At 43.1% G+C, this 12,738-nt stretch overlaps 1 protein-coding gene across 1 annotated transcript; it reads right to left on the reverse strand.

The window, feature by feature from the left end:
- Nucleotides 1-5,811: 5,811 nt before the first annotated feature.
- hsp90ab1 (heat shock protein 90, alpha (cytosolic), class B member 1) lies at nucleotides 5,812-10,921 on the reverse strand (the record flags this gene model as incomplete). Its single annotated transcript, NM_001303310.1, is given in 11 exon segments — nucleotides 5,812-6,384; nucleotides 6,473-6,806; nucleotides 7,341-7,609; nucleotides 7,713-7,860; nucleotides 8,404-8,594; nucleotides 8,711-8,876; nucleotides 8,969-9,274; nucleotides 9,366-9,499; nucleotides 9,624-9,783; nucleotides 10,426-10,632; nucleotides 10,778-10,921. Coding segments are annotated over 11 exon segments (2,178 nt in total).
- Nucleotides 10,922-12,738: the final 1,817 nt, after the last annotated feature.

Genomic DNA, 12,738 nt, shown 5'->3' on the forward strand with positions numbered 1-12,738 from the left:
CACACGATGTGACGGAGTTTGATTTTACTATTTTCAGATTGCGTCCGTCCTTCACCTCATCAGGGTGGTCGCCAGTTCATCACCGTTTTTCAATTTAGTCTTAGTCTTGTTTCAAAGTTCATTCTTAGTCTTAGTCACTTTTAGTCTTTCACAAAAAAATTTTGTTAGTCGTAGTTTTAGTCAAAACATTTTAGTCTTTTTCTATTTATTTCAGGAATATTTTTACTTACCAATGCATTCAGATGCGTGCCATACCAGTTTGCTTACCTTTTAATATTTGGGTGGCTGAGGTTAATGTGCCTTTTTCAGGTTTGTGGTATTTTCACCAGCAATTTTCTTCCCGCACATATTCCCATCCGTCAAAACGAGGCATTGTGACTTTTTCTCTGCTTCTAAATAATGGAAACGGGACCATACGTCCTGTCTCTTTCTCCGTCCAAGCATGATTGTTTCTCCTGCAATGCTGTTTGTTTCCAAGCCACAGGTGCGAGAGCAGCAAGCGGAAATCAAACGTGTGGCCGTGACGTCGCCTACAGTAAAAGAACTGCTGGCACAAACACATGACAGCAGGACTGGACTTTCTAGGCGAAAACAAGGAGGACGTTTTTGTTCTTGCATGACATTTTCGTCTCTTTTTTTATTCGTCAACAAAAACGCACATTGGCACTTTTTTCGTCAGTGTTTTTAGAACATTGTATCGTCTCGTCTTCGTCAAGGGAAAAAGGCTCGTTGACGAACACATTTCGTTTTGTCTCGTCTCGTCTGACGAAATTAACACAGTTCATCACAGAGAAAACCATTCACGCTCACACTTACAGGCAGTTTAGTCACCATTTAACATGTTAAGTTCACGTCTTTGGACTGTGGGTGAAAGCCGGAGTACCTGGAGTGAACCCACACAGACACAGGAAGGCCCCAGCCGAGATTCGAACCACAGCGACCGTGCTAACCACTGGCACCTGTTTCAGGTCGTGTCAGTGCTCATGTGCTTTACAGGTATTACCAGAATAATAAACCTTATTTATGTAGCACTTTTTAATCTACAAAATAAAGGCAACTGAAGTGCTTTACGTTAGAAAAAAATGACTGCAAAGTTAGTGAAAACTGTTTTTTGTACCAGGCTGTAAACATGTTTATTGGACATTTGAACATGGGGACTTATGGAGACTGACTTGTCCTGTAGCCAGCCTCGAGTGGACGTTTGAGGAACTGCAGTTGTAGTTCTGATCTTGGCAATAATGTTTTTATTATAATAATAAGCTGTTCTTGTTGTGTTTCTAATAAATGTGGCTTGAAAGACCTCGTGCCTGAGGTGTAGCGTGTAGGAAATTTTGGGTTATCTCTGAATTGCTGTCAGAGGAGGAGAAGGAGCTCAAGGGTGAATGAGTCATCAAGATAGAGTTGGGTGTCATCCGCAGGTAGATTTAAAAGCTATGTGCTCTCACGAAACAAGCGACCAATGTTTTGTTCAGAAGCATTTCTTTATTATTCAACTTCATTGTACCGTGACACGTGTTGTCTTTAACCCTGCTCTACTCGTGGGTAGCCGCTGTGCAGAGCCTAGGAACCCGACTCCGGATCTAAGGGCACTTACTGGAGAATTAACCTAACAAATGTTTTGGTGGTGGGTGAAACTGGAGCATTCTATGGAAACCCACAAACGGGGGAAAACATGCAAAGTCCACACATGCAAATTCTCCCAGCCGGGAGTCAAACCCAGGATCTAACCACTGAAACTCTGCCACCGCTCACTATCAAACGCAACCGCAGCACGGTTCTACGGTCACTGCGTTACAAGGTTCGTACGGTAAATGCAGATTTTTGGTTCAAATCACATCGAATCAGTCAGATTCTCCACTCACCGAGAAAGGACAGCCAACGTTAATTTCGAAACAAACATGCCTGAGCTTCTTTCTTCTTTTTTTTGCATTCTACACTGATTCATAAAGCAGACCACTATTATGATTCACGCAACATCAAACTGAAGACCGTGTTTGAATGTGAAGTGCGAGAAAACCTTTCCCCCTTGGGTTTATCAATCTCACAGCTGCTCGATGGGGGAATTTCCCTTCGCACCTTTCATTTCACAACGTCCTACACCCCAGTTTGAAGCAGTGCGTCACAACATCAGAGTCTCCAAGTCCTCTTTTCAATAATGCAAATGACAAACAGAAGACGCCGGGGAGAAGGAGGGGAGTGTAAAAGGCCACAGACATGGAGACCTCTGGTTTCAGCCCCCAAACCAGTCAACTCTAGGCTCTCGCTCTGACTGCTGATGACACAAGCCAGGCGTGTTTTTATTGTACCTTCTATTAGCCGGCACGAGTGTTTGACTGTATAGGCAATGCCCGGAATCGTCCGGGATCTTCCCGAAACGGAGAAGCTGAACTTGAAGAGGGGTCACTCATTTAGAAGCTGCTGAGAAGACAGCGAGTGTCGAATACGAATCAAGGAGAAGTTCGGCATTTTGATTGAAAAAATCTGTCTCTGAATCTTACTTTTGTTCGTTCGATTTGTAGGACAAGTGTAATTTGTTTTTTGCCAGATTACTTCTTGGCCAGTTCCTAGAGTCTCTGCTGGTTGTTGGGTTAGTCTGACACCCTTTGAGTATGGATTAAAGCAGCGTTTCTCAGCCTCTTTTTAAAAGAAAATATGTGGTTCGACTACAGTAACGTAGGCGGAGACAGTTCACGCAGGAGACAGGTTAACTCCTATAAGAAGACAAAGTATTGTTCACTGTTTTTTGTTGGAAAAGTTACTCCTGATGTGTCAAATATTTCTCGATTGTCGTGTTTTTGAAGCATCGAGTGATCACGGATGCTACGTCCATGAATGTGACGACGTATCGGGCTGATATTTTAAATTACATTCCTCTTATAACCTTATAGTAGTCTGATAGTGTCATGTTTTTTAGTTTGAGAGTCAGTCATGTTAATTAGTGAGTGCTAGGTGGACTTTGTTACCTCTGTGCTATCACTTTCCACCTGTCTTCCAGTCTTTGTGCAGTTGCTGGCTGTAGCTTCATATTTATTGCACTTTTCTTTCATCTAATTGAATCCAAATGTCTTCAAAACTCTTCCTTTAAATAATTTTTTTTTATATTTATTTCTGCGACTCGAGAGCAGCTTTTCTAAACCACCACACACTCATTTACTGTATGTGTGGAGCACAAAGACCACGTGTGACTCTCCACACTCTCTCTCTCTGTCTTACACCTCGTCATAAAGGTTATCACTTTTGTGGGTTGCTGCATTTTATACCTCATGATAGAAGCTTTTTATTTCTCTGGTGTAGGCCTGTTTGATCTGCCCATCTCGCTTCCTTCCTACTCAGTGTAGATGTTAATCCTGTTCCTGTCTGTAGTATTTACCAAAGCGCTGTAAAAATATGAGAAGTAACACTTGTGCTTGATGTGCGTAATAAAGTTGTTTCAGGTCATGAGTAGTAGCTGGCACTGTTAATGTCATGGAAACTTTATTACGTACGGACGTGCAAGCATTGTGTGGTTGCAGCGTACGCCACAATGCGAAGCAACACCTCCTTATCTCATGTCATCTGCAGATTCTGATACCGAACGCTGCACTTCCAAGGTGGCGGTTTTGTTATCGTCGCATTAAGGCATCGCCATGAAATATGACGATGGCACATAAAGACAAGGGCGTACACCTAAAACTGAGCAGATGAAATAACACAATCTGTGTGACAGTTCCAGTCAACACTTCGACTTTTAACGCGATTTCTTGGCATTTCTGCACCGACCGGCTTTGCAGTGGAACGAGACGCACAATACGGAGAACAGAGCTTTGCAAAAGGTCACAAGAACTGTGACATCTCAAGAGAGTGTTAACTTACGCCCCAGCCCACTGAAACAACAGGATCCCTCCCCACTTTAAGGCACTCAGCATCTGTGGGTTTGATTTTTACACAAGAGGGTAAAAAAAAAAAATCTTTCCACAGGAAGTCTTTTGTTTAAAACGAGTCAAACCGAAGCACCTTTCAACTTTTTTTTTTTTTTTGATTTAATGAGGGAAACCTGCACTAGTGATGAACCCAACCAGGAAATTTCCAACCTGTCAGATTTTTAAGTCATCAATCAGGACATTTGATTTGCATGTTACATTTTTTCCTATTCTTTAAAACAAAAGATAGCTGCAGATAACATCTCAAGAGATAAAAAAAAATATGAAAGCTTAGTCTGTCTGATCTTTGATGGAGATCCACCACATACTGGTGTAACCTCTTGGTTCCAGACATCAGCATCCTGTGTCAAACCAACATTTCTTCATCGCAATCAAGTACGCAGAAGTTATGCTTCATCCACGATTGATGAGTCTCCACGTCGCAGCAGCTAGAGTCGATGTAAATATAGATTTCTCACTCAAAATATTTAGTTCTCGAGGTCGAGAGTGAACTCTGAAGCTCAATATGTTTTGTGGTAAATTTCCTTGCATCATCTTTTACGTTCATTTACCACACCGCATGAAACACTCATACACGGATTACTATTATTTTTCATAACAGAGATGATTTGCACATGCAGCAGATTCAAAAGGTGGTCAAGTCGAGGCGTTGAGATGTGTGTTTTCTGAAATGACACAAGCTGAAGTCCCCCCCCCCCCTCCACCGCTATTACTATGACTGGAGCGAGTGTGTGAGTGAGTGTGTGTTCAGGAGGGACAGACACCCACGCATCATCGCTTTTACTGATGAGAGCAGAAAAATGACAGCAGCTCCGTGCCGCCCCCTCAAACTTACACAAAACACATGACTTCCAGGAAAACGGCGTGCTTTACATTTCCCCCAAAGAGTTCAGCTGACGATGCCTCACACTTGCTTTACATTTCCCCCAAAGAGTTCAGCTGACGATGCCTCACACTTTCAAGAAAACACGCTTATTACAGTTTATGGTATGTATTTTTTTTTTAATGTAACACCACCCACGTGGGTCCCGTGAGCCTTCTTAGGTCACAGCTGTGTGTGTGAGTGTGCCAGTTTCTGGTAACACAAGTTTAAAAAAAAAAAAAAAAATCACGCATGAAAATGCAAATTTCTAATGTCTGACATGATTCAGGTGAAACTGGCTATCAAGCCTGTGATTGGAGATTAGCCCAGGCAGACACAATGCTGAGTATCTGCTCTTTGTCTGGGTGAAAAGAAATGATAATGTAACATATTAACATTAATACAATGCAAGTTACACAACTTTGGGCTCCGTCTCATGATGTGTATTTGTAACTGGTGTCATCCTAAGGCTTCATTTGACCCATCAAAAGGTTATTTTGATGGTGTGTGCTCTTTATTTTGGGCACACACCATCATATGATGCTCCTACAATAGATAAAACATCCACAGGGGCCCAACGTGCAAGTAAATGTGATGAAGTTGCCTCCAGTGTGACTTTTCCGGTGGAAAGAAACGTGATGCATTGCACGAGTGTGTGCACTTAGTGCAATGCAGTGCCCTCTAGAGACATCAGTGCCACACATACGTCAGCTGCCCTGTGTGTTCGTACAGGTGTAGTAGTTATAACTAGTCCACTGCTGGCTGTGACCCAACCCTTATATTAACTGTACAGGGTGTGTGTGAGCTATAACCTAATACAGTAAGCTGCTTTTCTAATGTAAACACGACTTGCTTAAAACTGGAACATCCACCTGATAACTGTTTATGGGACATAGTTTAAACTTATGGAGCATGTCCCCACCTAGTGGTTGCCTGGAAGAACAGTCAAACATATGGACTGATCTAAATGGAACCTGCTCTCATAGCGAGCCTTCAAACCCAGATTTAAAAACACAACATGAGACAAAACGTAAGGTATTACATCTTTAATTTTTTGCAAAACAAGACTTGGAATACAGACAAGCCTGGACTCAGGCAAAGGAATCATACAGTCCTCTCTCTCCATGCAGCGTGCGGTGTTGCACATGAGCAGAACGTCCCCGAACCCTCCACCAGACCTGATCTGATAATGGAATGTACCATTCCCATGTTCACACATTTTCAAAACCACTCCAACATTTAAACTCAGTGCAACAGGGTACTCGTTAAAACATATGTGCTGTCACCATGAACGCAAAAACCAAAAACTGCTTTTCTTAAAAAGGTCTTGCAGAGTAATGCTCACAACAAGAGCAACACTGGTCCACCACACAACATGAATGACTATTTTGTTTTGCAGTTACTGCAGTTTTTTTTTTAAAGGATGAACAATTGAAAAGTGAGGCTAAAGTGTTAGAAATCTGAGGGTGGCGGGGCGGTTTGTTTAATCGACTTCTTCCATGCGTGAAGCATCGTCGTCACCGTCGCCTTCTAGGGGAGGGATCTCATCTGGGACGGCTGTGGTGACGGCCTCCTCTGTGGGAACATCGTCGTCATCGATGCCTGAGAGATACAGAGATCGTGTTATTGAGATCGATACAAGTAGGATGTGTAATAAGAAAAACAAAAAGGCTAACATCGATGTCCTTACCCAGTCCGAGCTTGATCATTCTGTAGATGCGGTTGGAGTGGGTCTGTGGGTCGTCCAGGGAGAAGCCCGAGGACAGCAGGGCGGTTTCGAACAGCAGGATGACGAGATCCTTCACAGCCTTGTCGTTCTTGTCAGCATCTGCCTTCTGCCTGAGAGTCTCCACGATGGGGTGGTCGGGGTTGATCTCCAGGTGCTTCTTCGCCATCATGTAGCCCATGGTGGAGTTGTCCCTGAGTGCCTGGGCCTTCATGATCCTCTCCATGTTGGCCGTCCAGCCGTAAGTGCTCGTCACAATGCAGCAGGGTGAAGACACCAGTCTGTTAGACACAGTCACCTGGTGGAGACAGTCGAACACGGCGTTAAGACTTAAACACCACATGCATGGTGTCTCGACAGCAGGCTGAAGCAGTTTTAAAAAAGTCAAGTTAATAAAAAGCATGCAGCACAGTCATGTTAGCTCAACACACACCAGCATATCCAAGGCAACCGATTGTCAATGTCACACCATAAATGTCTACGAAGACCAACGCAGTCTCAATAACTCTGTTCAACTTCATGTCAATTTTTAGTTTCACATTCTGTTACAAATAAAAACAGGCATCTGTTAGGTCACACTTTTCAAAAGGTTCTTCACTTTACATCTCCAGTCTGGAACCAATCACAGGTCAGAAACTCATTCATTGCACACAAAGGGGGGCCTCCTTACATCTGTATAAGACTCACCAGAATACAACTTAGGACCAGTTAGGACACCTGTTACCAAACAAAACACCGTCAACTGCAAGTCTTGAACTCATAAGAACCTAAATCCTGCAGTACGAAGAGAAACTGAGGTCAACGTGAAGCTTCGCTCGTCAGGATTACCGACCTTCTCCACTTTCTTGTCAAGGATCTCCTTCATGAGCTTGCAGAGGCTCTCAAACTTGGCCTTGTCCTCCTCCATCTTTTTCTTCTCCTCCTCGTCCTCTGGGAGCTCCAGGCCCTCTTTGGTGACAGACACCAGGCTCTTGCCGTCAAACTCCTTCAACTGCTGGACGCAGTACTCGTCAATGGGCTCTGTCATGTACAGGACCTCGAAGCCACGCTTGCGGACGCGCTCGACGAAGGCGGAGTTGGCAACCTGATCCTTGCTCTCACCTAAAATTAAGAAAACGACGGTTAATACAGTTCGCTGCTTAAAACTTTTTACTTTGGAGGTCAATGAGGAATCAGAAAAATCTTTTCCAGGAGACGAGCTCACCAGTGATGTAGTAGATGGACTTCTGGTTTTCCTTCATGCGGGTCAGGTACTCTGTGAGGGAGGTTGTCTCATCTCCAGACTGGGAGCTGTGGTAGCGCAGCAGCTCAGACAGCTTCTTGCGGTTTTGAGAGTCCTCGTGGATTCCCAGCTACAGACAGATATAGAATTGTCATTACAAACCAATTTAAGAAGAACCACACACAGAGTAGTCTTCGTGTTAACGTTGCTGTGACTTATGTAACTAGACGCCATCCCTCCAGAGCATTTACGCTTAGTTGTAAACCCAAAATAATCTTTGTCCTGATCCAAGATAAAAAGGTTCACACAATGGGCGTCTATCCAAATCACACCCCCCTCTCTCTATAGGACAGGAAATGAGTTACTAACTAACACTAGTGACTATACTAAAGCGTATAAGCACTGGACCAAGTGTAGCACACTTAACTACATGTGATCATGCAAAGGCTGACTTGTCAGCAATTATTACATATTAAGTTGCCAAAAAAAGAAGCAATACTGCCTTGGAAAGCTAGAGGCTACAGCAACCACTAGTTTTAAAAAGAAGGTCAACCTTATGAATCCATGGAGATGCACTGAAGACACAAGGAGCGTGTTATGGAGGAACTTGGATTAAAACCTTTAAAAGATTTTAAGATACAAAATGAAGCAGCACTGCACTCGTTTTAAGTACCTTGATGTTCTTGGAGAACCCTTCGTAGAACTTCTTGTAGTTCTCCTTGTCCTCGGCCAGTTCGGCGAAGAGCTCCAGACACTTCTTGACGATGTTCTTGCGGATGACCTTCAGGATCTTGCTCTGCTGCAGCATTTCTCTGGAGATGTTGAGGGGCAGATCCTCAGAGTCTACCACACCACGGACGAAGTCTGGACGAGAACACAACACATGACTTATTGGAACCCATTCGAGCATTTAATAAAAGGCGTGGTATCGAAGCAGCTTTGTGCAGGTATGTGATCCAGAGCAGAATACTTGAACTTACTCAGGTACTCAGGGATGAGCTCCTCGCAGTTGTCCATGATAAAGACTCTCCTGACGTACAGCTTGATGTTATTCTTCTTTTTCTTGTTCTCAAAGAGGTCGAAAGGTGCACGGCGGGGAATGAAGAGCAGGGCGCGGAACTCAAGCTGACCCTCCACAGAGAAGTGCTGTAAGGAGGAAGATCACTCGCTTTAGTCTTAATGGACTTTAAGCAGATGTGGACTCCCATGAACACAGCTGCTTTTGTGTTGCACTGTACCTTGACAGCCAGGTGATCCTCCCAGTCATTGGTGAGACTCTTGTAGAACTCGCCGTACTCCTCGTTTGTGATGTCGTCAGGGTTCCTGGTCCAGATGGGCTTGGTCTTGTTCAGCTCCTCCTGGTCGATGTACTTCTCCTTGATCTTCTTTTTCTTCTTCTTGTCCTTGTCTTTGGAGTCCTCCTCATCGTCTGAGCCCACGTCCTCGATCTTTGGCTTGTCCTCACCTTCCTCCTTCTCTTCCTTCTCGGCCTTTTCCTCCTCTGCCTCGTCGTCGCTGATCTCCTTGTCGCGCTCCTTCTCCACCTGCAAGTCAAGATGATTGATGAGTTTAACTTCACTGACATGCAAACAGTTTTAACTTAACAAACCTAAAGAGGTCAAATTCAGTACTTACAAACAGGGTGATGGGGTAGCCAATGAACTGAGAGTGCTTCTTGACGATTTCCTTGACCCTCTTCTCCTCAATGTACTCTGTCTGGTCCTCCTTCAGGTGCAGGATGATCTTGGTTCCACGGCCGATGGGCTCACCTGAAAACAGATTTGCACAGCCATTAGCATGCTTGATCAAAACTAAAATGTAATTCAAGATTTGAGCCTTTACTAGGTGTCCATACACTATCTATTGATTCTGTAAACATGCCAGGACACGTACCGCTGTCAACTTTGACGGTGAAAGAACCTCCAGCAGAGGACTCCCAGGCATACTGCTCATCATCGTTGTGTTTAGTGATGACGACCACCTTCTCGGCAACAAGGTAGGCGGAGTAGAAACCCACACCGAACTGACCGATCATGGAGATATCAGCTCCAGCCTAGAGGGGACACACAATTATTTACAACTTCAAGATATACAGTCTGTAGTCTTGACCACAAAGATTCAGAGCCAAATCTGCCTTGGCATCCGCACAGGAGTATTTTAATGGCTCTATCGACTAAAATGTAACTGAATTTAATGTGTTATTTGTCGTCTCAACACTGCTAGTGTTGGAGTGCTGTCCTCCTTTCTGCCAGTCGGCCTTGAGAGGATTTAAGTGCAACGAGAGTGAAAATTGGACTGCGAGTGTGAATGATTTGATTGCACCCGTCACTGCGGATGGCAAAATTTGCTCAGCTCTGATGTAAGTACATTATTTGTCTGATCTCAACAGCAGTGAACAAAATGTTCATGCTGCAGTTTCTCATTTTGGCCGGTGCTTTATTATTTTCATACGTCAACTAAACAGGTTCGAACCAGGAGCACTAAGACGTACCAGATATAAGGTTACAGCTGTTATATCAATGTGTAAAATACATATTGACTATTAGGGAAATTAAAGTAATTAAGCCAACTAATATCTGTATAACTGTTACAAAGCCCTGCCTGACCGTTTGCATTACAGAGGCATTCTTGTCTTATGTGTCAATTGACCTTATATTCCTGATGCTGCAGTTCAGATCACGTTTCACCATCGTACCTGCAGGGCCTCCATGAAGGCCTTGGTGCCAGACTTGGCGATGGTACCCAGGTTATTGATCAGGTCGGCTTTGGTCATGCCGATTCCAGTGTCGATGAGGGTCAGGGTGCGGTCATCTTTGTTGGGGATGATGTCAATTTTCAGATCCTTGCCGCTGTCCAGCTTTGTGGGCTCAGTCAGGCTTTCGTAGCGGATTTTGTCCAAAGCCTGTGAGTGACACATTGACAAGATACATCATGAGTATAGATACAAAGCTTGCAAGGTCCTAAAAATGAATATTTTAAGCATTATTGTAAAAACAGTTAAATTATTCAGGAGCATGAACAACAGCGGCCAGCTGCTTTAGACGTACATCAGAGGCGTTGGAGATCAACTCCCTGAGGAAGATCTCTTTGTTGGAATAGAAGGTGTTGATGATCAGGGACATCAGCTGAGCGATCTCTGCCTGGAAGGCAAAGGTCTCAGCCTCCTCCTCTTGGTGCATTTCTTCAGGCATCTGCACAGAAAAGAAAAAAGAAAAATCATTGTAGCAGGAAACTACTACTCTGCCTACCTTGTTTAAAACTACAAAATCCTTCTGCTCACATTTAAAGCCATTCATAACCTCTTCCATCCACCCGACTGTCCCCTCCAACCGTCTCTTTAACCCCCCATCATAAGGAACATCAACTCACTCTCACAATTCAAGTCTGCACTTGTTTATAAAAAGCCTTTTTCCATCTGATTCAATTGCATTGTCCTATTTTAACCTGTTTTAAATGTTGTATTCTTGTAATTTGATACTTTTTACGGTTCTTTTTGTTTGCTTCTGTTATTTGCTCTTATTTACTGTAAGGTGTCCTTGGGTGACAGAAAGGCGCCTATGAAATAAGATTAAAACAATTTGTACATTTCTAGGGGGGGGATGGTAAACAAAAACAATGACTCATCTAGAAAAAAACAAAGGTTAAAAATTAACCTATGTGAATTAGACTGAAACGTTTATTCTTTCGCTTTCATTAGTCATAAAAACAGGTTTATAATTTAATTATGCCGATTTCGTAAAAAAATTGGGCCAGCTGCCATCATGTTGCCAGGATCGGTGGCGGAAGTAGCGGTTGAGCAACATGGCGTCGGCCGACCAGACAATGGACTCCGCAAACACGTGCTACAGACGAAACCGAACATATCGTTTAAATAATCGGCGACACTGTACGATAACGTGGGATTAATAACGGTTTTTTGTTTTAAAACAAACGTTATTAAAGTGTAACGTTAAAGACCACCACTCGACGACTAAAACCTAACGTTACCGTGAATCCCTTAACATACAGCCAAAACAATGACTCGTCATTTAACGGTGGCGTACACGACGATGATGAATGACAAGTCGGTTATTATGTTACGTATACGTTAAATCAACCGTTACGTTAACTGACAAAACAACCGTTACCTTCATAACGTTCACTTTGCTTAACGTTTTTTTTAAAAAGGGTGGACTTTAAAAAAAATGAGGGCTCATCTGTGTAAATATATATAAAATATATATCACAGCTGATTGTATTATTCTTTAGCTCGGTTATATAAACCGAGTCAACCGTTTGTCATCTTCACCACACCTGCCTTGGTGCAAACCCAAAAAGCTTTCGGCCTAACAGTGCGGCACACTGCCGCATAACCCCCCCAACCAAACCTCAGCACAGCACAAATCATCGTGTATGTTAGTACACAAAATAAATAAAATAAAAATCACCATGTTGGGATTATATAACCTAAATAAAATACATTAATCTGCTATAGCTGTAGTAAAAATCCCACCACGAGACACGACAGTTATGATGCTAAGGTTATCGTCGTGACTCATGAGCTCTCATCGTGGATACATCAGGGATGGGTTAGCGAAAAAAGTCAAATATTAAAAGAGAGGTTAATGTGTTAGATGTGCCAAGAAACCACCCGTGTACGTACCTTGTTTAATTTCGTTGACTTATCTTGAATAAAATGCAACCAATATAATGTCCCTTCTGCTCTCTGACGCAGGGAAATGGAAAGGGACTTCCTTTTAATAGACCGGAATCTTTATACACAGTGGTTTCAGTGAGCGGCCGTATCCATCCGCGGTGCACCATCCACCACTAACACTAGGAGACAGTCAGTAAAATAGCAACTTTATTTAAGAAAATCACTGTTTTAATACGCTTAATTATAATAAAATACAGTTTGTATAAAGAGGGAGTGAATAAACATGATTGCTCATGTGTCAGATAAGCGTATAAGCTAAGAAAGACCAATAAATAGCAGTGCCATGTGATAAATCTCTTGGCAAGGTGATAG

The sequence above is a fragment of the Larimichthys crocea genome, chromosome XI, assembly GCF_000972845.2.
Source record: "Larimichthys crocea isolate SSNF chromosome XI, L_crocea_2.0, whole genome shotgun sequence".
Classification (NCBI taxonomy): Eukaryota; Metazoa; Chordata; class Actinopteri; family Sciaenidae; genus Larimichthys; species Larimichthys crocea.